Source organism: Choloepus didactylus, chromosome 16 (genome assembly GCF_015220235.1).
Source record: "Choloepus didactylus isolate mChoDid1 chromosome 16, mChoDid1.pri, whole genome shotgun sequence".
Lineage (NCBI taxonomy): Eukaryota > Metazoa > Chordata > Mammalia > Pilosa > Megalonychidae > Choloepus > Choloepus didactylus.
In genome coordinates, this window is record NC_051322.1 from 17,895,591 (window position 1) to 17,921,490 (window position 25,900).

Sequence of the window (25,900 nt, forward strand, 5' to 3'; positions counted from 1 at the left end):
TTTCTTCCGTGCATGCGGGGCCGGCAGCCGGGCCTCTGCTCCTGGACCCTGGTGACTTTCGGGGAGCAGGGGGTGATAAGCCTCCGTGGCGTGTGGCCGCTCAGCCCCGGACGTCGGAACGCCCCGCCGTCTCCATCCCCGCCAGGGGGCGTGCGCTGGGGTGACACGCTCGGGTCGCCGATTGTGCTCCGTAAAATGCTGTAGGGACGCGACGTCCCTGACCTGGGTGGCGGCCGTTGCGACCAGGGTCGCGGGGACCGGCTCCCTGCCCGCCCCCTCCGCTCTCACCGGGTTAACGGAGCCCACGGTCCACCCGTCCCGGGCAGCTCTCGGGGGCGGGCGGGGGCAGCCATTTTGCCAGCCGGCCCGGGGCGGCGCAGGGCTCCAAACGAGCGCCCCCGCGCGGCCGCTGGCCCTGAGGAGGCGTCCTCACGTTCCATCGGGGATTAGGGGTTCCGGGGGGACCCCAGGCCTCTCCCGCCCGCCTCGTCGCACGGCTTGGCAGAGGGGGCCGGGGCCGAGGAGCCGTCGCCTCCCGGGGCACCTTCTGGGCGGCACCGGCGCCCTGACCGGCGGCGCGGCCTTCCGCGGCTGGAGAGCGAGCGGGGCCCGGGGAACCGCCAGGAGGGTCTGGACGCGTCGCCTCCCCGCCCTCGAGGCGGCCCGGGCCCGGCCTCGGCCTACTGGGCGGGTAAACACCCAGCGCCATCCCTAATCCCCGGCCGGGTCGGGACGCACTAAGGACTCGGACGCGCGGCGTTTTGGTTGGATGGGGAGGAAACGCGTCTGTATGTGAGAACCGGGGGCGTCGCGGGGCGGACTTGACCGCAACCCGGGCTGAGGAAATTCTGCGGCATGGGAAGCGGGAACCTTCTTTCCTCGCCGTCCAGGCGTTGCCTCAATTCCTTCGGTTCATCCAAAGCAAAGACCAGATTTCCAGGGAGGCCAAACTCCCTGCTTAATCCTGGAATCTGTGGTGAGAATTGCCAGACTGTCAGTTCGCCAAGTGGCCTCATTCTCCTTTACGGTTCTATTAGTGGTCCCGAATGGTCAAGTTCTGAGGATAAAACTATTTTAATACCATTTGGTTTTTTTGTGATTTGAGATATTTTATTTGACGCACTTAAAAACATCATTCTGAGAAGGCGTGCGGGGTGTGACTGCCCCGAGCCACCGAGGGGTGCGGGGCACAAAACAGGCTATCCCAGAGTTCCCACCCCGAATGGATCACTTTGGGGTGCCCGGCGTTTCAGGAGACCAACTAGAGAGCAAAACACCAAGGTTTCCAGTGGAACAAGTGAAGAAACAGGCATGTCTAACGTTATTAGCAGCTCAACTGTAATTTCTACTTATTTTTTCAATCCCCCAAACCTAGACCCTGGGCATCAGGACACCTGGGCACTCCTGGCACTGGCCTTTTTCTTTCGTTGTCAACCTGGCCCTGACCCTTCCCATCTCTGGGCCTCATCTCCCTCATCGAGTTTGAACCCAGAGGTTGCTAGAGGAGCCTGAACTTTCTTTGATCCTACCATTTACTGGTCTTCTTGCGCTCCTCGAGCCCTTTCCGCTCCTTTCTGTCCTTCCTCTTCTCTTCCACATCAGTTTGGCAGGGACCTAACCAGATTTCCCCCAGGGAGTTTCCCTAGCCTTTGAGGTGCACCACCTGTTTCCACTAAACCTCAGCAGCTGGGGGGTGGCTGTGTGTACCCTTTCTTAATGGCATATCCTGAGGGTGGGGATTGCTTGCTGCATCATCATTTTGCTGTCATTCCTTTTGCAAGGGGCAGGAGCCCTTTGGCCAGCAGCAGCAGCAGCATTCTTTCTAATTAGGAGTTCCCTGCCAGCCTGGAGCAACAGAGCCTGTGTTTGGACCAGCACCATTCAATAGAAGTTTCTGCCATGATGGAAATCTTCTATATCTCTGCTGTCCAGTGTAGTAGCCACTAGGCACAAGTGATTCGGTGCACTTAAACTGCGTAGGGAACTGAATTTTAAATTTTGTTTAAATATTTAAAAAATTTTAGGAGCTATTTTGAGGTGTTTATAACATGTAATAAACTGCACATAAGATGTAAAATTTGATGCTCTGGTATCTGGACCCTGAAACCATTATTACCACCATCGAGATAGTGAATACACCTGCCATGTCCAGAAGTTTCCTCTTAACTCTTTGCAATTCCTCCTTCCCTGTCACAACCCCCTGCCCCTGTCCAGGCAACCACTGATCTGTTTTCTGTCACTAGAGATTAGTTGGCATGTCCTAGAATTTTATATAAATGGAATCATGCAATATGTAGTCTTTTTCCAGCTTCTTTCACTTGACAAAATTACCTTGAAATTCATCCATGCTGTTGTGAGCCTCAGTTCGTTCCTTTTTGTCACTGAGCAGTTTTCCATTTTACAACACAGGTAAAGCTGCTATAAACATTCCTGCACAAATCTTTGTATAGACATATGCTTTCATTTCTCTTGCGTAAATTCCTAAAAGTAGGACTGCATCATGGTAGGTGTATATTTAACTTTTAAAGAAACTGCCAATGTTTTCCAAAGTGGTTGTGCCATTTTACACACACACACACACACACACACACACACACACCGAGGTGTTTGAGAGCTCCATTTGCTCTACATCCTCACCAACACGTGGTCTGGTCTGTCTTTTTAATTTTAGCCATTCCATTAAGTGCACAGTGGTATCTCATTGTGGTTTTAATTTGTATTTCCCTAAGGACTAATGATTTTGAGTATCTGTTCATGTGGTTGTTATGTGGATATTTTCTTTGGTAAAGTGTTCAAATCTTTTGCCCACTTTTGGGTTGTTTTCTTATTATTGGGTTTTGAGGGTTCCTTATACACTCTGGATAAAAGTCCTTTACCAAATATAGGATGTCTGAATATTTTCTCTGGGTCTGTGGTGTCTTTTTTCACTTTCTTAATAGTGTTTTTCAAGGAGCAGAGTGTAAAAAATTCTGATGAAATCCAAATATATTTTATGGATCGTGATTTTGGTGTAGCAACTAAGAAATCTTTGCCTAACATGAAGGTTTTTTCCTATGTCTGCTAGAAATTTTATAGTTTTAGCTTTTACATTTAGATCTGTGATCAATTTTGAGTTATTTTTTGTATATCATATAAGGTATGGAGTGATCGTTTTTTTTTGCATATGGATACTAAGGGCTTCCAGTACCATTTGTTGAAAAAAAATATTCTTTCTTCATTGAATTGCCTTTGCACCTTTGTCAAAAATCAGTTGTCAGTTTATGTGCGTGTTTATTTCTGGACTATCTATTATATTCTACTGATAGATTAAATTTTAATAGCTACCTGTGGTGACTGCCTACCAAATTGGCCATCTTGGATGTAGACTGTAAGCATCTCAGTAAGAGATACTGTTTTAAATCCCACCAGAGAGAGCTTTTTGCTCTTTATTAGGCTCTAAGATTATAATCATTTGAACTATTTTAACATGCGTTTGCCGAAGAGGAGTTAAGCTTGCACAGTTTCCCAGCAAATGGACTTAATTTTTCTCCATCATTTTATTACCAGGTCTTTAAGGACTAGAGGCCAAAAAGATAGAGAACTCCAGGCTCTGAGTTCCTGGATTCAAATTCTGGCTTAGTAATTTACTAGCAGTGTGACCACAGGTGAGTGGTTTAATTTTTCTTTTCCTCAGATTCTGCATCTATAAAATGGGTATTCTAATTTTATCTACTTCATAGGATTGTGGTGATGGTTAATAATACATGGAAGTATTAGAATAATGGCTAGTTCATAATAATCACTCAATACAAGTCAGCCATTGATATCATCTTCAAGTGGAACAACACAGCAGCACAGGGAGAAGCTCTGGATTCCCTGGAACCCTTTCCTGTGTCTTCAGAGAAGCTCTCTCATGTTTTAGTGCATGTTGCAAACATGTTAGCTTCAGTACATTTGGTAGCTGTGCAGGCACTGTGCCCACAGGCATCTCTGCGATCCTATTGTTATTCCCATTTTGCATATAAAATGTTAAGGCACTCAGATACTTGCCCAAGGTCACACAGCTACTGAGTGTCAGAGTTAAGATCTAAAACTAGGTTTCTAGTCCTCTAAAGTTTGTGCTTTTCACCTGGTGGTTTTCAAATTTTATGTGCATTCAAATCCTTGTTAAAATACCCACAACACAGCCCTGATCCCCAGGCATTCTGAGACAGTGGGGCAGGGGTTCCCCCAAGTCTGCATTTTGGGGGCTCCCCAGGTGGCCCGTGGATCTCCCTGGGACCCACTACACTCCATGACTTGTCACTAGACTTTGAGAGCCTTTTCCAAAAGTTTTCAATTAAGAATTACTATCATTCTTTGCCAGAGTAAATACACCTCCAGAGTCTATTTGGTGGAAAGTCTGATTTAAGAGGAAACTGGCACAATGACTCAGTTTCATTGGGGTCAGAGAAACTCAAGTGGAGTTCACTTCCTTCTTGTCATGTTATTCAATATGTATATTTTAATACTGAACTCCAGAGAAGATATTTAGCTATTCTGAAGCATTAGGACATTTTATCATTTTATCATGAACGGGGTGAGGTGGGAAGAGTTTTCTGGAAGACCTGCAGGAAGATCCCCTCGGTGGGCCTGCATTTCCCTCCCACTGCCATATAACAGTTTTTCATCCTGCAGGAAGCAGACCGGATTAACCAGCTGTGACTATTGTCTGTTGTTCCGCCAAGGTCTATGTGTGCCTTCCAGAATGGGGCACACCTGCATGAGGGGGAAAAGGCAACACCTGCAACCCTCTGTTTGAGTTTAGAAACTTATTTGTTCTTTTAATAGTCATGTCGCTATAAACACATTGGGGAGGAATCTAGGCCCCTGTGTCCCAAATAAGGCCAAAGGAAGTTCAGAGGGGACATGGCTGCAGGCTCACAATTTCTGTCTCCTGGGCAGGTAGGAAAAGAGGTCAGCAGTGACCCAGCCATCATTGTGCCTGGTTGTCCCTACAAGGAGGGACTTGGAAATCCTCAGTATCCTCCCCCACCACCAAGCAAACCTGGTGGGCTCTGGGTTTGGACCTTTGCAGCCACAGAGGAATCCCACCTTAGGCACATTGCTGAGTGCACTGCAAGGCCCAACGGGAGACCGCTTGGCAATGCTAAGATTAAACACAGAGTGAAGTCCTCTGCCTAGTTCCTGTCCCTGGGTGTCTCCACATTCCCATGTCATTTCAATAAAAAGAGCAAAGCACAGTCTAAGCCAAAGAAGAGAGACAATCCTAATTTTGGCAGGCCCTAAAATAGGAAGGCAGGTTTTGAACAAATGAAGAAAACATTTTTAAAGGAACAACTTGATAGTGCTCCCTGAATGCCAGGCACCACGTTTAAATGTATTATCTTATTAACCCTCACACCAGCCCTATGAGATAGCTAGTATTGTAATCTTTATTTTACAGGTGAGGGAACTGAGGCGCAGAAGTAAAGGAACTTGTTTGATGCCCCCCAGTTCATGAGTGGCAGCCTTAGGGTTTGTACTGGTTTGTATATATTATGTCCCCCAGAAAAAGCCATGTTCTTTGATGTAATCTTGTGTGGGCAGACATATCAGTGTTAATTAGATTGTAATTCTTTGAGTGTTTCCATGGAGATGTGCCCCACCCAACTGTGGGTGATGACTCTGATTGGATAATTTTCATGGAGGTGTTGCCCCACCCATTCAGGGTGGGTCTAAATTAAATCATTGAAGCCATATAAATGAGCTGACAAAGAGAAGGAATTCAGTGCAGCTGAGAGTGACATTTTGAAGAGGAGCCACAGCCAAGAGGGACACTTTGAAGAAAGCACAGGAACTGCAGATGAGAGACAGTTTGAAGACGGCCATTGAAAGCAGACTGTTGCTCCAGAGAAGCTGAGAGAGGACAAATATCCCAAGTGCAACTAAGAGTGACATTTTTGAGGAACTGCAGCCTAGAGAGGAATGTTCTGGGAGAAAGCCATTTTGAAACCAGAACTTCGGAGCAGATGCCAGCCACATGCCTTCCCAGCTAATAGAGGTTTTCCAGACACCATTGGCCATCCTCCAGTGAGGGTACCCGATTGCTGATGTGTTACCTTGGACACTTTATGGCCTTAAGACTGTAACTGTGTAACCAAATAAACCCCCTTTATAAAAGCCAGTCCATTTCTGGTGTTTTGCATTCCGGCAGCATTGGCAAACTAGAACAGGGTTCAAACTTAGTTTATGCTGATAACCACCTATTACGCTGCCTTTAAGAAAAATTTACAACTGTGATTAAAAAGTTGTGCAGGAACCTGATGCATTCAGAATTGCAGTTATCACTTATTTGTTAGTAAATATATCTTCCAAAGTGTTTGGAAATTGCTTGGCCTAGTGGTTTAAACATTCCCCCTAAAATCAAATTTATGCTCCTTTGTTTTGCAAACTGCCCTCCCTCTCCCTCCAACCCCCATCAGTGGTGAAAGGCAGATTTCAGCCACTTACCTTTTCATATTTCTGTCCAAATTAGTCAAGTTCAAGTGAAGTTTTCCTGTACGCCTCTGCTGCTGCATATGCAGTGTAGCTTGCTGCCTCAGTCTCACACCCTGTAAAGGAACCAACTCCTCTGGGGGCCTTGGGAAGCCTCTTCTGTCCCCGGTGTGTTTGAGGAGTTATCAGAGATCTATTAGTGACTCATAGATGAGGTTTGGGCCTCCTGGGGCAAAGCCCTTCCTCACCCAAGGCCCTGGCAGCTGGGAACAGAGACAAGAGCTGGGAAGAGTGGAGGCTTGAGGAGGCAGGGGTGGGGGCAACAGGGTCTTTGGGAGCAGGTCCGAGGAGCTGCTGGGGGAGCGCATGGCCGGGGACTTCAGGGAGGGAATGAATGCAAGTGCAGGACCAACTCCTGACAGTGGGAGGAGACACGGGCACCTTCCCACAGGCATCCAAGAGATGGGCGTGTTGGGAGAGGGATAGAGAAGGAGAACGGAAAGCCCCAAAGAGGCTGTTGAGTTAGCAAGGGCAGTGATGTCAACATAAAATCTTTGCATGGAACTTGAAAAACATTTGAGACTTCAGTTCTATAGGTCTGCTTGTTGAGTAAAGTATTTTGATTTAAGCCCTTCAGGTGATTCTGCTGCAGGTGACCTAAGGACCTCAAGTTGAGAAACACTGGCCTACAAGATGTCACTCTTGCAACCCACCCCTTTTAAGCCTACTTCCTCTCCTGCTTCCCGCCTTGGCTTTGGGCCGCCCTGCAACTACCCCCTGCTCTTCCTTCTGTGCAGTGGCCTCCTCCACACCCCGGGAGCCCCGCCCAGCCCTTGCTCTGCCGGTTGCCCCGCAGCGCTTGTGAGCACTGCCTTGTGCCTCATCTCCCCACCCAGCACATTCCACATTATTTTTCTGAAACACCTTGCTGATTATGCCGTTATCTTTGCCATCTCTCACCTCATCACTAAGGAAATTCTTCCTCCTTGACCCAACTAAAACATTGGACCCTTTGAAAATCTTTCCCCAGTTCTCTCCAGGCAGAGTTCATGTCTCCATTCTCCATGGTCCTTCTTCTCTTTGCTATATTGTGGTTATTATGCCCCTCACTAGACTCTGAGCTCCCAGCCTGGCTCACTGCAAGTTGTCGGTAAATGTTTGCTAAATTACTTAGCAAATCTGTGCAAGTGCTACTAACCTCCCAAGCACCAGATGCTATTTGATTATGCTAAGAAAACAGCACCAAAAAGACAGAGTGTGATTCTTAGTCTGACAGAACATCAGGACCTTAAAGATAATGGAAAGTGCATCTTTGTATAGATAATGCTGGTATGTCAGAGGTGGGCAGACTTTTTCTGTAAAGGGCTAGAGTGAATATTTTAGGTTTTCAGGGTTATACGGTCTCTGTCCTGACTACCCAACTTTGCTGTTGTGGGGCAAAAGCAGCCGTGGACAGTACACAGATGACTGAATGTAGCTATGTTCCAAAAGAACTTTATTTGGGGACAATGAAATTTGAATGTTATGTAATTTTCCCATGTTATGGATTTTTTTTGTTATTCAACAATTTAAATGTAAAAATCATTCTCTTTAGCTTGCGGGCTGCAGTTTGCTAACCCTGGGCAGAAGTTGCCAGTTTGCCACCCACGTCCAGCCCTCTGTCCTTTGGCACAAGACTCAGCATGAGCTTTGTTTCTTGACTTAGAGGCCCCCACAGGTAAAAACTTTATAAATACAAGCAGAGAAGGGCCTAGAGATTTTGAGGATAAGGAGGGGGGCCAGAAACTGCTCTGGAGCCCAGGGCAATGTGCAGCTGGAAGTATGTTGATGCTGCCACCTGGTGACTGGCGGCCTAAAGGAGCCTTCTCTCTCAGCTCTCACCCAAGGACCTGGGGAACATTTTCCTTCCCACAGGCACAGTGTGGGGCTTGTGTTCCTGATAACACCGAATAAGGACTGCAGATCAACTGATCCAAAGGTTAGTGTAAAAGAATTAGAAACCTTTATAATCATAATTATTTAAGGTGAAAAATTAAGCTTCACATCATGAATATTTGGAGCAGAAAGGCACCTTTTATATCATTTAGTTCAGTGTCCACCACCCCTTACTGATCATCCAGCCAGCTTTTAGATAAGAATAAAGGTGGGCATCTTCTTTGGTGGGCATCTTAGCACGTAGAGGGGCTTTCTGGGGGTGGGTGTGATTGTCACAGTTCCTGCCTTCAGATTGCTGTGGGTGGTGGTGAGGGTGGAGGGAGTGGCCGGGACCATCTCCATGGCCATGCCAGAGCTTCAAAAATATCAGCAGAGACACACGTCCTCTCTGCTTGCCCTGCTGCTTCATTTCTTAATTTCCCAAAAGTCTAAAAGCTAACGGAGTAAACTCTTGGTTTGATTTATGATGAGATAAAGGGCATAATAAAAACCTTTGCAAGGCAAAATGCAGTGTTCCAACAGAGGAACGTCTGTGCATATTTAAAGCCTTCTGAGACAGGAAAGAGCTGATACTCCTTGAATTTGTCGGAGGCAGCCAAATGCTTAAAGCTCAGTTCTAAAGGTCCTGGGACTTCCCATCTCTGGAAACTTTTCTCCATCCCAAGTCCTCAGATCCTTCAACACACACACAGAAGACGCACAGATCATCTAGGGCAGGGCACCTGTCCAGGCCTTCCCCGGCCCCGCCCATCCTCTCTTAGGGGCCCGAGGCCACGGCACTTCTTAGCTGCAGGGTTCCTATGGATTTGTGCAGTTGTAAAGTCACTGCCCTGGGTTTGGAGTAGAAGCACCTGGGGGAAGTGGCAGAGAGCAGTGCAAGGAAGTGAGCATTCATGGCAAACTGGGGCCTGGGCTTCATCACTGACACGTCTGTGCACTTAACCTCTCTGAACCTTGAGTTCCTAATCTGTAAAATAGGGATAAAGATCTCGTACCCTTCAAACGTGTGATGTGCAAATGCAAGGGGAACTGTAAATGACCATAAATATGTTCAAGGCTGATTATATGCAAACTTTGTTCTCAATGGCTGAAAGAGGAGACTCTTAGAATTACTTTTATGGCCAGCTGCCTGCATTCTTTAAGGTTCTGGGCCCAGGCTTACAATACCGCATGTTTTCTCTCTTACGTTAATGTTCTCTAAATTAGGTCAGTAGGAAGTAACATCTGCTTGCTTGCATTGTCCTCATCTCCCACCAGGTGGCATTGCTTCCCACTGAGCAACTTCTTTTGGTAAGAGGCTGGCTGAGACCACCTTTTATAGCAATCGAATTGGAGCTGCCAGAGGAAAAAGGAAAAACAATCAGGAACCACCGACCTCCCACCTCACCCTGCCTCTCAATCCCAAAATTTAAAAGTAGCTCCAGGTGCGCGAGGCTTGCAGTCAGAGCCGATGGAGGTGTGACTGCATGAAGGAGAGCGCCCTGGTTCACATGCAGAACAGGCAAAAGAGGAAACCTAAAGCCTAATGTTTATCAATCTTGCTTCCAAGATTGATAAACATTTGCATACACGCAAAAAGTTCAGGCAGTGTTTACCCATGCCCCAATCTAGAGGGCTTACATTTTTCAAAAGAGGAAAACATTTTTAAATGAGGTAGCTTTCTCTGAGAAGTGGCAAAGAAAAGTTATTTTTGCATTTATAGGCCCAATAACTGTGATCTATAAGCAGTGACAAAATGATGCTGGATTGACCTTAGGAATGCAAACTGTGCAAGCCACCGTGCTAATGGTTTCGTGAGAAGCCAAGGCTGCACACCACAGCCTGCCTCTGCACGGGGAGGCTGCAGGGTCTGCAGAACTGCAGTTGGGGGAACCACCCCGCACGAGACTGTACATGACTGTGAGCCGCTCACTCCTGGCACAGCAGGTCTCACCCCTCAAGAAGGGAAGGTCCAAGGATGCAGTGACTTGTTTAGAGTCAAGGCACCCCATTTCCTCACTTCCTCCCCCACACCTCAAATCTCATTTCACTGAAAAGAAATGAGCCCTTTTTGTGGGATTGGGGGTGGGGAGGGTAGGCACTTTTTATATTCTTTTGAGATGAAATTATGGAAAAGTTATGGAGTTGAACTACTACCACTGCTTGCCTCCATTGGTTTCACTGCCTTAACCTTAGAAGGCTTTTGTAATCTGCATGTAGAACTGAAAAAAGGTCTCTTCCAAGCTGAAGTGAATGGTATGCATAACAATTATAGGCCACCTGTATTTTTTTTTAATATTTTATACTGTGCTTTTAAACTCTTTAGAACATTCTAAAAAAATATATTTTTACCACTTACATGAAAAAATAATGGATTTTGCCTTGTAGCAAACTTACTTTGAGATGCAATCATTAGTACTGCACAACTCAGCCCATGTGCACGGAGACCCTATCTGCCATTAACTGATAAGCTCTCCAATTAGATTAAATCTTTGAGGGCAAGAAATAGTCCATGTCTTTCATCAGTGGATAGAAGTGAACTGACTGATCTTAATCTAACGAGGAACTATGTCTGCCAGGTGCCTTACCACCCAGAAGAACCATCTCCTTCACTCTCAGCCAACTTCTCTTGCACATTTTCCATTCTCTTCAAACAGCATAACACTTCTGTCGATCAAATTGAATTCAATTAATACTTGGGTGCCGTCTAAGTGCTATTTCATTATGTTGGACCTTTCTCATGTATTATTTAATTCTCATAGCTGTCACTTAAAACTAACAGTCTCATTTTACGTCTAGGGAAAACAAAGCTCAGAGGCCCAAGGTTCCTTCTCCTTGTCTCTCGCATTGTTTTCTAAATCGGCACCTCCAGTCAGTTCTCCCCACTTGCCAACCCAAGTCCAGGCCCTCACTGCCTCACCCCAGATTACTTCAATCGCCTCAACAACCTCTGGACATCCAGCTTTCTTTCCTAGGCCATACAACGATTTCCTCAAATACCACAGTCAACATGTTCCTCCTCTATTTAAAACTTGATAACCTTCCTTTTCCATTCAAGTAACTCCAAAATCTCCTGTCTGACCCTATTTTTATCTGTTGAACCATAAATCTCGTAACTCTGAAATGTTCCCTCCACTACAACTGTATTTGTGCATCCCCCTTCCCCTGCACACCCTGTCATGTCCCCCCCAGTGCCTTTCCTGACACACTTTCCTGCCTCAAATGCATCCCCTCACAGGGGCCGTGAGTCTCGCTGTGCCCTTCAAGTCTTGCAGGAGCATGCCTAGCCTCCCCTCGTGCTATCAGGTCATCAGTGGAACCTGTAAGGATGTGGACCGAGGAGACCTTGTATACTGCTGGTGTGACCGTAAACCACCCGGAAAACAACACGGCACTATCTTGGAAAACTGCATATTTGCATTCCTACAAACCAGCAATTCCACTCCTAGATACAGAATATCCTAGAGAACTCTTGCACACACAATCCAGGAGACTTACAAAAACATTAAAGTATGACACCATTTTTATAAAAATCAAGAAAACCAAAAACTGTATATTTTTGGGGGATATGTAGTATGGGAAAACAAAAAAGCAAGGGAATAATTATACTTAGGAGTGGTTGCCTTGGTATGGTGCGGGAAGGAAAGAGGGTGAGTAAATAGGTAAGGAGCACAGTAATACTGGTATTGGAGATGTTCCAGTTCATTTGGAAGGTAGGTCTGTAACTCAGATACTATGTCAGGGAAAAGCTGGTACACTGCAAACAATCCCAGTGGCCAACTGGATTCTTAGCTGGCTTCAGACAAGAATCCAATGCCCTGAGAACTCGAATCCTTCCAAGTGTCCATTCCTGGGCTAAGGACTGGGCACTTCCACAGGGCTCGGGCAGAACAACACACCAGTCATCCCATCACCAGAGAACACGCCCATCCCTGGAGGCTTCCACAGGACCTCTCCTAGGCTCTCATACGTTACTGCTCGTTTAAAAACCTTGACCTGAGACTGGATTGAGGAGGACAAAACCAAAGAAATAAAACTTTAAATATCATACTGAGATAGTTGCCTGGCTGATAAAAGAACAGATTTGAGAGTCAATCAGGCCCCTTAAACTTTCTGTGAGGGCCTCAACCAGAAACATAAGCCCTGTGCTGGGGGGAACAGTGTGTCCACCAACAAAGAATCGCAGTCTCCCTTCTTCTGAGGTCACACAGATGACCTATGCTAAGGTTACCTGGGGAAAAACTGAAGAACACCCAGATGGTAGAGAACTTTGGGATTCACCACCCATTAGCACATAAGCAGGGATATGGGTTGATTCCTTTAAAAAAAAAAAAAAAAAATCACCATGCACCATGTCCTCCTATCCTTCACTTTTACAAAATTTGCAATGAAGCACAATGCTTAAGCTGTTTTTCATTTTTTTTTATTGCTGTTAATTCAAGGAAAAAAGGTTGCATAAAATCCAATCTGTTCTAGAAATATAAGTGGCCTTTCCAGTACATAACATTTCAAATATCAAAGTATATGGTAAACATACAAATAAGGAGAAGGTAACATACCTCCTATGTACAGTACAGTATTTTAAATCATAAAATAAGCTCCATAAAGTACAACTGGCAAGTGATTCACAATGCGTTCATACGTGGCTTATCAAACTCTCACTTGAACAACTCAACTGCAGCTTAACAATTAATTTAATAATGTGGTCCAAAAATACCCAGATCAAATAAAATATATTTAATCAAAATAATTTCCTTTACTCAAACTTTTTCTTTTTAAATTAAAGCTTTCATCTACCCCTTCATACCCACCCCCCTTTTCCCTTCCCCATAACTCCCACTTCTGAAAGAAAGTTTCAAAATGTACATTGATGCTATAAATATAAATCCTACCTATGAAGCATTAAATTTAGCTTCTTTTTCCTTCAAGCTTTTCTCCTTTTGTCTAGCAATGTGCCAGGCTTCTGACCCAAGACTGGATACTTAAGTTCCTCCGCTGCACACCAGCCATACTCCACCGAACAAATCTATCGTTTCTGCTCTGTTCTGAGGAATGGGAAAACAAAGGTAGCCACCCCCTCCCCCCACCCGAACCCCTTAGACCTACGACTATACAGTGGTAGTTGTTCACTGCTGTTGAAAGCAGCAGTCAGAGAAAAATACACCCAATCTTCCAGATAACCTCAGTGCACTTTAGGAAATCAAAAATCACCTGGAAGCAATTTAGTCCATAGATTGGCTTTAAAAAACTTCTTTTACAGCAGCATTAAACTTAGTGACATGACACTGACATGATTAATACCATCTTAACCCACTCGGAATTCAGTCTTTCACATTATCATCAAGCCTAGTGGTAAACTGTTACAAAAGTGACTTTGCTTCGAGACACAGGTTAGGGAACAAATACCTGACTTTTTGTAGAAACCCACAGCTTCTGTTCCGATTGAAATAAACCATATACATTTCAAACACAACATAACACTGTAACAGTTGGTACAGGAGAAGAGAAATCTTTACCCAAAGTAGTGTCTCTTTCACTGTGACACAGTAGTAGACCACAAGAAAATTGGCTGTCGACTTTCATTACAAGCACAAACACACAAGAGAACAACAGTCATACCAGTTTGTTCACTTTGTGTCTCTCTGTAGCAACAGGCTAAAAAAGTATGATGGAAGTAAAAAGTTTGGTTTGTTTTTGTTTTTAAGAAAAAGCTTTTTGTCCATTTCATATATATTTTTTTCAGTTTCATATGGTTTTACTTCTTCCTCTCTCTCCCACTTATTTTAATTTTTACTTGGACAACAAGCGCTGCATATATGTATTTGTATGATGCTGTTATTACATATATACACACTATTTGGGGAATCTGATTTCTCCCTTAACATTAAGGTGAAAAACATTTTACCCTCAGTTTATATGCAGAGCAGTTTACAATGTGTGGACAAGGACACTGTCAATCAATCACTCCACAGGCAGTGGGGAAAATGAGGGTGGGGGGGAAAAGTGGGAGTTTGGGGTCAAAGTGAGAAAAGCTGGGGAAGAAGCCAAGTTCCTTTTTTTCAAAACCATATGACTGTCACCAGTGTTGTAAAAAAAAGGTCAAATACACAGTTTTAAAGATTCAGTAAACATTGCACACAGCAAGTATTCAGTGTAACAAGAAAACAAAAAGCACACAACATTTTCCTTTTGACAGTTTGTTTGGATGTTTAAATTACATGTATCATACATATAAGCCTGTTGTTGAACCAGGAGACCAGAGGCTCAAAAGCAATGCATTCTTCTTTTGTTTTGGACATTGGGACAAGAGAAGTGAAAAGCCCCAACTGCATAGAAATCTAGGAAATGTAAAGACAAAAAAAAACAAACAACAAAATACCTTTCCTTTCCTCCCCTCCACACCCCACCGTAACTCGCCCCCACTTCAGTGTGTTAAGGAGGCTTTACTTGTTTCAGTCTGCAGAATCCAACGTATCACTAGAAGGGGGGAGGGGAGGTGCGTATCTCAGTCTGTAAGTGCCTAAAACGGGAAAGACAGAACCGCTAAGTCACTGCTTACAGTTAAATGTATCACAAACCACTACAAGATATCAAATGGGCATGCTCCTCAGAAGGCACCTTCCTCAGCACTTAAGTATGATTACAAATGGTAAATAAAATTACTTTAAAAAGGCAATATGAAGTTTGTGCTTTAAGTTCAACCTAAAGCTATCAAACTCGATCTTCCTTTAAAAATGCCAAGTAAACAGACTCCCAATTCAAGACTTCTTTTTCTGGGTAGGATTTGGCAAAATGACAAAAGCCAAATGCAAGTGAAAGGGAAAAGTTTGTGGTTACCACTGAATTTGGTCTCCTACTCATACTATTACGAGCACTTTCTTGTTCTTTCGGATAAGAATATTAAATTTAGTTCAAATTCCCTTACCCCCAAACCAGTGCTTAAATACTGTTCTTGTAAAATGCAACTGAATCTTGGATCTTTTTTTTTTTTTAAATATCTGCTGGGAGGGAAAGGGGCAGTATGGGGGAATACACATGAGGCCAGTGAGTTATGCATAGTTACACTAAATAGTGTCTAAAAACCTTACGTGTTGGCTGACTAGATTACTTCCTATTTTTTCAGTATTTAAAAATTTTGCTTACTATATGAAACAGGATTGTAGCTTTTAAAAAAAGTGCCACAAGCAAGAGATTTGACATTATAGAATGCAAATTCCCATTATATTCTTTGAAAGTGCCTTTATAGTTTATTCTTTACTGGAAACTGACTCCCCCCAAACTTCCTTGTGCTTTGTGTGACCTAAGACTATACTAGGTTTTTAAGCTTGCATTTTGTGATTTGTCACTGAAAACACAACACACATAAAAGAACACACAGAACTTTCTGCTACAACAGAGTCCCCGTGATCGAGAAGGGAAGGAGAAATGGGTCAGCTCAAAAGCAAGTCCTCTGGGAGCTATCGGGATTACCTTGCTGGTTGGCCTCCATGGACGACTGCTTACAGTCCTGTGCATAGTGCCCGCTCACACCACAATTGTAACATGAAACATTCCCATTCTTCTTGGGCCCCGAACCATTGGTGTTGGCAACTACACTGGGTGCTGGATATACAGGATAGAATCTCCCAAATCCTGCCATCTGTTGCATGCCATAGTTGGCTTGGCTCCCCATGACTGGGTCATGCATCAGTCCATTTGCATATGGAGTCTGAGGCAGAAAAAAAGGAAGTTGGTTTCCATTGCTCTGATGTGCTTGGTTGAGGTAGCTGCCATTGCAAATGGATGGCAGAGTAAAGAATGACGGGACTCGGTACACTGGTCCGGGCATTGGATTAGGGTAATAGTAACTGTTTAGCTGAAGGTTTCCATTGGTCCCACAGCTGCACCTTCGCCCGCAAGAACCACACGGACCTGAGCCCATCTGCTGGGGTGGCAATATTGTCCCATTAGTGTTCGTATTTCCCACAGCACTGATGTAAGACGTGCTGTCACTCTGTGCAGTACTGTGTGTCAACGCAGGGCTGGGGCAGGGGGCAGGGCCTGGGGTGTGGGTAGGAACTGCGGGAGGAACCGTGGCCTGGACCTGACTGAGGCCCGCACTCGGGGACTGAGTGGAAGTGGCCGCTGTGTTTAGCACGTTGGAATTCTGGTTGGGTAATGCACTGGCAGCAAGGGGAGAGCCCGGTAAAGTGTAGGAAGCTGGTGGCTGTGCAGCTGAGAGGCCAGCTGATGGAAGAACTACCTTCACATTGGTAGGCTGAGGGATTGTCCCTGCGTTTCCCTCCATTTGAGGCACCATTTGATTTAGTCCTACCACTTGGGATACAGATTTTGTGATGGGATCCGTGGTAGCAGCGGGAGATCCTGGAAAACTACCTGGGTTATGGACAGGAATAAAGGCAGTGTTTGGTGATCCGATGTTCAGACTCCCGGCTGGTTGCTGGGGGACATTAACTGTGCAACTCTCAGAAGATCCTTGTGGCGGTGCTACCTTCAGCCTCTGAATTGTGAGATGCAAAGCAGGGGTGCCACTGTGGGGAAGGAAAGTTGATGGAATTGGTAAAGGGGAAGCCAGTAATTCGAGGTGCTTTTCAGACTCGCCAGTAGAAGCCGTTGGTGCGAGTATTCCTACAGGGGCTGAATTTGTGGACTCCCTTATTGCAGAAAGAGCAACAGGACTAGGAACAAGCATTCCTATTGTTTTGCCTTCAGCAGATTTGGGTGAAGGTACAACAACCTCAGACTTCTGGGCACCATTGTGCATGACACAGTGTAAAGTTGGCATAAAAGAAATATGCTGATACTTGGGCGAGTTTAAGGGATCCTCTAAAAGGCTTCCGTTCTCGTTTCCTAATGAAGCAATTTGAACAGGTGGCTTGACAGTGACAGTCTGGTTGACAGAACCATAACTTGTAAACCTGGTTGTAGGTGGATTCCCAGAGTCCTCAGAATTGCTGTCTGTATCTAAGAGAAACAAATGTAAATAGATATTAACACCTTTCTTTCTAGAAATAAAACTTAAGTCTATCAAAATTAACTCTGAAGTTTGGAACCGGGATACATATGTCCCTCTACCATGTTACATGCCTGTCCAACATGACCATTTTTAACTTTTGGCTTTCCATAGATCACCATCATATCCAGCTTTATTTGAAAATATATGGGAAGATAAAAACAAAACACATTACAAGGTTATCTGGAGACTGAATGAAGCACGTATAAAATGAAATGATTTATTTAACACCACCTTATTGCTGGGGAAAGTATTAGATACCTTTAGCTTTAATCAATTTTAGGCTAGACAAATCCAGGTTCTTTGTATTTGTCTCAGATAAATGATACAATTTAAGTATGTTAAAATCGGGACTATATTTAACCAAAATCTAGAGCTAGGGAAGGGAAGAATTTTTTAGAAAGTAATAAATAAATATTCTTATTTTTAAATATTTCAACAAGGGAAATTTAAAATTTAAAACTCCTGTTACACAGTCATAAAAACCAGTGTGCTAGAACAGCTTTATAAATACTAGTTGAATTATACTGTGTACTTAAAATGTTTATATTTATTAAGGTAATAATTGGCTATATTCAGTTTCAGATGTTAAAATTTTTTGAAACAGAACACTAAAAACTAATCAGACTAGTCTTTGTGGAGAAAGGTCAAATAAAATCTACTTATTGAATGTCAACACTTTTATTAATTCAACTATTTTCGATTACAGAGAAGAGATTTAATTAATGAACGAATGAGTCTAGGATAAACTTCCCCTAATGGATTAAGAATTGGGGATGTTTCTGGCTAAATTTTACAAAACAAAAAGTATCAAAAATTTAGAAATTCATTTAAGGCATTATATATATACCATTATACCAATACAAAGTCAAAAATAAACATTTAATTCCAAAAGAAGCTAGAACATTTTTCAGATGACCAACTAAACTGGGCTTTAAACTAAACTTTGTTAAATCTTAAGTCATAGCAAATAACCCCATGATTTTAAATGGTCCCAAAAGCTTTTCTGAACATTGTAAGTACTTATCTAGCTATTCAGAAATAGGTATCATCCTTTTCACTTTGATTTTGAAAATCAAAGTCTCAGAACAACAATGAAACCCACTACTACAATCAACAAGAATGAAAAAGCACATGCCTTTCAAAGACACCTTTTCATGCACTCAACATTCCAAAAATGACTAAAGCCCTCTACCAAAGTGGATATTTTAGCTGGTTTTAGAGAGCCCTAAATGAGTCATCTGTTTAGGGAAGGCTCATTTAGCCACTTAACAGCCAAGCCTATTTGATAAAAGGGCAAGTTCCTCCATATAGACCCGCCAACTCACGCCAACTGATGACAGGAAAGGGCTGTTACAAAGTTCCCGAGTGTGCAGTTGTACTCAACAATTGTGACCTGGAGGCCAAACCTGCACTGTTATTAGCTAAAGGGCCACTGGATTATTTGTGCATCACATAGAATCAAGCATAACCTGTGAGATGAAACATACTCAAAGCTTGTCTCTTCAGGGAAATGCATACAAACACCCCCATTCAGCCTTCGTAACACTTCTGTGAGAGGCTGCTTTCATTTTTTTCTCTCAGAAGGAAACTGCAGACCAGACGTGCAGAGTGGACTTAGGCGCAGAGTCACAGGTTACCTTTGTTTTGACTATAAAGACGGACGTGAATTACATGTGCTGCATCAGCACTGCAGCCACAGCACCAAAGCTTGGTTCCCGCAGGCTGCACGTGAGAAAAGAATGCTGAGCTCTAGGGATCACTACGGAAAGGTGACCCAAGACAAAGAATTTGATATTGCCCACCAGCACGACATACCTTCTAACCAAAGGGTTACCAACTGGATGCTCTTATCGTGTAAAGAACTACACCCTCCTTCAACATACACATTTTCGAGCTCTAACTTCCTGAATGGTGGATAGTAAGGAGCTCCAAAAATCTATGCCATAGAAACCATGAGAACACTGGCAAAAACTGTGAAAGACAACTTTTTTGAAACTCTGGAAATTAGCCAGACAATCCAAAGAGTGTTTATTCAAGAAAAACTGCTGAATCTAGATAAGAAAATGAGGCTTGCGGTGTTTTAATTTGCACGAATCCCATTCTCCTAGCTCCAGCTTTGAGGCAGCCCTGAAAACAGTACTGCAACTACAGTAGCTGAAAACCAGCAGCCTAGCAGCCACCAAGAGAAGTAGGGGTTGGAGCTCCCCAAAGCCCTCCCTATCTTCAAAGAACTCTCACTATTTGATAGGTCAAGCAGCTTGCTAAAAAAGCTCCATTCTCAGGGTTTGTCTTTATTTGTGACCTGACTCAGGGCTCACTCTATGTGAACAGCTCTATCTGGAAGCATTTGCCATAAACAAGAAATTGTTTAACAAGTTGGGGTACCAAGAAGCTGACCAAAAAACTTGAAAGGAAAAACTAGAGAATGAGTTGTCCATAGGGGGCTCTGAAAAGCTCCAAGACATTCCAGGGAGTCTAGAAAGCCACACTCACGCACAGGGCAGTGTGCATGCCCAGGAAAGACCCAGCGTGGCCCTACGCTCTCACCTCTCTGGCTGACTTTGAAGCTCTGCACAAAGAGGAAGTGAAGACATAAACACACAGAAAAATAGCAAAACAGCAGATGTAAATCCTACCTTACCAGTAATCACATAACATGTAGAGATAAAGCACACCAATCAAATGGCAGAGATTAGGAAAATGAATTTAAAATATGATCCAACTATATGCTGCTACAAGAGACACACTTTAGATTCAAAGACACAAATAGGTTTAAAGTAAAACAATGAAAAAGAAGTTACCATGTAAAAAGTACCCCAAAGAGAGCTGGAGCAGCAAAACTATTATCTGACAAAATAGACTTTAAGACAAAAATTGTTATTAGAGACAAAGAAGGGTATTTTATCATGATAAATGGGTCAATCCTTCAGGAAGACATTAACGATTAGAAACATATGCACCTAACAACAGACTACACTCCGTAATGACTCAGTCTATTTAATTTCATATGCAGTGACGTTTTGTAAAATCAACATTGCAAGAACTGCTAAAGCAACGGTTTGTAAGACACTCTTTATACCAATGAAATTTAAAATCATTAATGACAGTTATAGGAACACAACATGCTTATGTTTGAGTTTGATTTTAAGGAACAGCACACATTTGCCTCCTCCATTTCCATGCCCCCCCCGCCCTCTTCCCACCCTCCACCAAATAGCAAACCTCTATCTTTTTCCTCTTCACTTTCAAAGCTTTCTCTCCCATCATGTCGTGGGCTAGATGGAGAACTGTAACTCTCTGAAGATGTTTCTCCACATGTGTCATGTCCAGATCCAGTGTCCAAATTCACGTCTAAAAATAACAACCCTATTTTAAAAAACCATGTTAAACAGTTCAAATAATTCTGAATTGAACCATTAGAAATTAGTTGCCATTGTAAATATATTCTTTTAAAAATTTTCTACAATCACCTAAAAAGCTGGTCCTTGACCTAGGTGAAAATTCATCATTAAATCACAATTTTAATATAAAATAATTAAAAATAATTGATAAATACATTTTTAAAGGTGTAGAGGACCAAGTCTATCTTACCGACTAAGAAAGAAATCAGAGTTAAGGTTCTTTGAAGGGTCTGTCTAATACTATCATGTTGATTGACTTTCTAAGTCTAGATATTTTAACTCCTCAGAGTTGATGGAAAATTCATTCTTTGAAAGAACTTAAAAATAGCCCTGATTGACAAAATGCCTGTTCAGTTAAAATTACTATGCATGAGGCATTTTAAATCAGGGTAAAAAGCTTCCCATTTACTAGACTGAGTAGCCCCTGCTGCCTAGAGGCCAAACCTACACTGACAAAGAGTGAAGTGTGGGGTGCAGTACCTGCTAGGATCAAATAGCTCTATCTGTTTAGGGCACAGGAGAGTTTATTGGTATATCTAGAATTGGGCATTTCTACACTGGCCCAAACTTAGGGAACTGCCCATTCATTTCTGTATACCCAGCCCAAACTTAGGGAACTGCCCATTCATTTCTGTATACCCAGCAACCAGCAGAGCTTCTGTCTAAAAGCAAGCATTCAATACATCTTTAATGTATAAATTCCCTTATAAGGGATTCTGGAGCGATCTTAAAGAACTGTAGATCAGTGAAACACATCCATTGCAACGTGCTAGGACCAATAAAAGGTAATGATTATTAATCAGTTGGGCAAAATATGTTAGAGAAAAAGACATGTATTGTGTCACAAGCAATTTAGTTGTCTAACCTGTGGTTTTTAAGGGCATAAATTTGTAACAGTGCTAAGATTGTTAAAGGTGACCTAGCCGAGCCCAGCCACTCAAATGTTAGATGAATACTGAAGAAACAAAGTCAGCAAGAATGCACATGGTGCTAAGTCCTTTTGGGCAATAAAATACTAAACTGCCAAGGTAAAATTCTACAAAATCTCACGAGGTTATAAGAAGAGAGGTAGAGGGGTTACATGGGCAAGTTATAGGAAAGTAATCCAGGGTACACTTAGGCACAACAGGCTGTGGATGTGACTAAGGAGACGGGTGCTCGTCACACTGATGGCTGTGTGAAGACAATCTAATGAGCTATCACTGGCGATACTGGCCCAACAACCTGGCACTGAATTATACTAATGGAGACAAATGTGTGGCAAAGTGGAAAACAAATGGAAGGAGGAAAGATCAGAGGTAAGGGAGGCTGGCATAAAGTATTTCTACAAGTTCACTCAGGGAGACCTTTTGTTTTATTTAGCTTTTTCCTCCCTCTTTTAGCTGCCATTACCAAAGGAAACCTCTAAGATAGTGAAATGTTATAATATTCTCTTGGAATTAAATACTTATGTAAGTTACATGGGTTTTTTTTCATGTCATTTCTTCCCAAAAATGATTCAGCTGATTCAATAAGATGCCCATATGACTTTAGATTCAAAATGTAACCATTTTCTGAGTGGAGAACTGTGGGCTGACAAGTGCCACCTGCTGGGCAGGAGAGGAAAAGCAGAGTCGAGAGGCTTCACAGTCTGACAATCTTCTGGGGCTCATCCTCAGGGATGTCTGACAGTCTCAGGGATGTCTGACAATCTTCTGGGGCTCATCCTCAGGGAAACTTAATACTAATTACACCCTCCTCCTGAGACCTGGGCCTGTCTGTCTGGGAAAATCTGACTGGGGATAATCAAGGAAATGAGATGCCTAGACAACAGAAAATTACGAGTTGCATTACGAAAAACAAAGACATGGTCCAGTCAAAGGAACAAACTTACACTTCAAATGAAATACAGGAGTTGAAACAACTAATTAAAGATGTTCAAACAAACATGCTAAATCAAATCAATGAGCTGAAAGAAAATGTGGCAAATGAGATGAGGAATATAAAGAAGATACTGGGACAATAGAGAAGAATTCATAAGTTTGAAAAAACAAATGGCAGAACTTGTGGGAATGAAAGACACAACAGAAGAGACGAAAAACACAATGGAGAGATACAATAGCAGATTTGAAAAGGCAGAAGGAAGGATTACTGAACTAGAGGACAGGACATCTGAAATCCTACATACAAAATAACAGACAGGGAAAAGAATGGAAAAATATGACCAGGGTCTCAGGGAAACTGAATGACAACATAAAGTGATCCAGTGTATGGACAGATGAGTAGAAAAATGGGGGAAAAAAGTTAATGAGTAATAGTGGGGGAAGAGGGGGTATGGTTTAAGTGTTCCTTTTTAATTTTGTTTTCATTCTTATTTTTACTTTTACTTTTTGGAGTAATTAAAATGTACAAAAACTGAGCGGATGAATGTACAACTGTATGATGATACTGTGAACAACTGTACACTTTGGATGACTGTATGGTATGTGAATATATTTCAATAAAATTGACTAACTCAGTAATACTTCAAATTCTAATTTTTTTCTACTGAGTCTTAATGTAATAGATAAAACCATTAATGAAATAACTAAGATAAAAGAGTTGCATACTCTAAGAAGCTTCTAAAACTTACTTTTACAAAGAAAGGTAATATAATAGTATTGTTTACGTGTGAGAAATGGAGAAAGGCAAAATAAAAAGCTCTTATGATGTTCTACCAAAAAAAAAAAAAAAAAACACAAAAAGCATTAGAGCATTGAATTTTTCTAGGCATAAAAAAGGTGTATTTCTCCATTTATTTAGATATTCTTAGTGTCTTTCAATAATGTTTTATACTTTAATTCATAAAAGAGTTGCACATATTTTGTTTGAATTATTTCTAGATGTCTTTTTTAGGGGTCAGGTTTGCTATTATAAACAGTATGTATTTATAATTGTTGCTAGTATTTAAGAATGCAATTAACATGTTTAGCTATTTTGTAATTGGCAACTTTGCTAAATATTAATGCTGATAATTTATTTGTAGGTTCTATGGGGTTTGCTATGAACAAAAATAGTAGGCTTTTTTTTTTTTCCAATTCATATTCCTTTTGGATCTTCTCTTGTTTTACTTTCTTGGTGTACTCATTATGCCCTCCAATATGACCGTGAATAAAAGTGGAGACAGACATAAAAAAAAAAAAAAAAGTAACCATTTTCTTTCATCAATAGTCAGTCTCTTCATACAAATATCTACTGAAAATACACTCCATTTAAAAAATATATTCTGGTTATTTATACCACATCAAAACTACTAACATTTGAATAAAATCCAAATAAAAATCCTTATGGGTGAAATCATCTGACAAATTATAAGGCAGACACACGGACAAAACATTCTTCTAGAGAATGTTCGTGAGCTTTTCTCTCTTCATATCTTTTATATCTTTATAGCTTTACTATTGGTAGTAAAAGGTTAAAAAAAACAAAAAACAAAAAACACAGACACGCAATCAATGAACCAGTAGAAGGAGCATTCTCAGCCATATGAACAAAAATCTTGGACTTAAAAATAAAGGGACCTCAAAATAATGGTGGGTAAATGGAAACCACACAAACCTTGTACAACAAAATGTTGAGGATATGAATTCCCCTAAACCCCATAAAACTCTACAAAGGACAGTTATTAAATCACAAAAAAAGTCAAGAACATTCTAAATTATGGCTTCCATAAACACATCTGCTGGCTCCCACCACGGTGCCCTGCAGGACGTGGAGGAGGTCTTCCGTGTCCTCTGAAGCTGCGCTCCAGAGCAGAGACTGGTGTGGAAGGGAAACAAGTTAGGAGACCACTGCTGCCAAAAGAAGGGAGAAGGTAGGTCAACATAACTGTGGCAAAGGAAATGTTTACCTCCAGGACTGAATTATATCCCTTACATTAACTCCACTAACATTTAAGAATTGTTTAAGTCAGCTCTTACTTTACATTAATGCAACGTAAAAGTATAAAATAAGAACTTGACATGACAGCTTGATGCCACCTAATAAAATAAGCATCGTGCTGAATATTTGAGGGTGAGAGGTAACTGAAAGAAAAACAATCTCCCTTACCTTTTATGGCACCACCATGGGCATGCTGAGCAGTGGAGAGCCTAATGCCATTTATTCTACTATTCAATCTGTTGTCAGTTTTCTTAATTTTCTCCCTAAACCAAATATATACAAGTTACCCACAATTTTCATGGAGTCTGCTATGCAGCCCAGTAAGTACAATATTAACAAAATCCCCCTCAAATTTTTTTTATAATTAAAGAAAATAATTTCAGTAAGGTATAATCTGAACGTTAACATTTACCCCTCTTACTGTACAGTTCTGAAAGTTTTCCACCTTTGAAGTAAATATACTGTTTGACATTAGCTTTAATTTTATCATCTGTACATGCTGATTTTATGAATTTAAAAAGTAAAGCCCAGAAGTAAAAATATAATGAAAGCTAATGCAAAAATACTACTTGTATCATATAAGCTAAACACACCTATTCAAATACTGCATGTTATCTTTCCTTACCAATCTGATAATGGAAACATTAAATTGGACCTACTTTTCTATTTGTGGCTTTCCTTTCTTCTTATTTATTGAAGATAAGCTCCATTTTTCAGCTGAATGCTGGTAGAAAGAATAAAAAGAGCAGACTAAAGCTAAACCATAATAATCACGCAGGTATTCTCTTGTTCTGATGTCAAACGTTAAAATGCCACCTTCCCAGTTGTATATACTTATCAATTTTGATTTCCAACCTATTTTTGAAATCATCTACCTGTACCATTAAAATTTGCCTCATCTGTGACAAATACTTAATATTCATCATCAGACAAGTATTTATTTCCTGGTTTGCTTTTTTAACGAACCTGTATTCTTTCTTCTGACCACAAAATAAAATGTAAAAAAGCAACTGGTATTTCTTTTAGTTTACTAGAATTCTCAAAAAGTTCAGGTTGGTAAAACTGACAAAACATGTTTTTACTAACTCTAAGAAGAAAAGGTATAGGCATTAGAGTAGAAGGGTAAAAAGTATAATCAGATGGGTTTTGAAAATAGGCTATAAGTAAGTATGACTGAGACAACTTACTGTTTCTCAATGCTTTAATGGTTTAC

The 25,900-nt window shown here is 42.0% G+C and overlaps 1 protein-coding gene across 3 annotated transcripts in view; it reads right to left on the reverse strand.

Moving 5' to 3' along the window:
• Positions 1 to 8,596: 8,596 nt before the first annotated feature.
• Positions 8,597 to 25,900, reverse strand: part of ZCCHC2 (zinc finger CCHC-type containing 2) — a 59,203-nt gene continuing 41,899 nt past the window's right edge. Inside the window, exons 10-15 of one of the 3 annotated variants that reach the window (XR_005212185.1) lie at positions 25,347 to 25,411; positions 24,856 to 24,950; positions 20,609 to 20,752; positions 15,841 to 17,334; positions 14,750 to 14,890; positions 8,597 to 9,726 (exon numbers count right to left, since the gene is read on the reverse strand). Coding sequence is in view for 2 of the 3 variants with exons in the window: in XM_037805872.1 (XP_037661800.1) it covers positions 14,823 to 14,890; positions 15,841 to 17,334; positions 20,609 to 20,752; positions 24,856 to 24,950; positions 25,347 to 25,411 (1,866 nt within the window). In the remaining variant the exon portion in view is untranslated. Of the gene's footprint in view, positions 9,727 to 12,780; positions 14,891 to 15,840; positions 17,335 to 20,608; positions 20,753 to 24,855; positions 24,951 to 25,346; positions 25,412 to 25,900 lie in introns of those variants that run through there. The other 2 variants (XM_037805873.1, XM_037805872.1) reach the window with 2 other exon arrangements.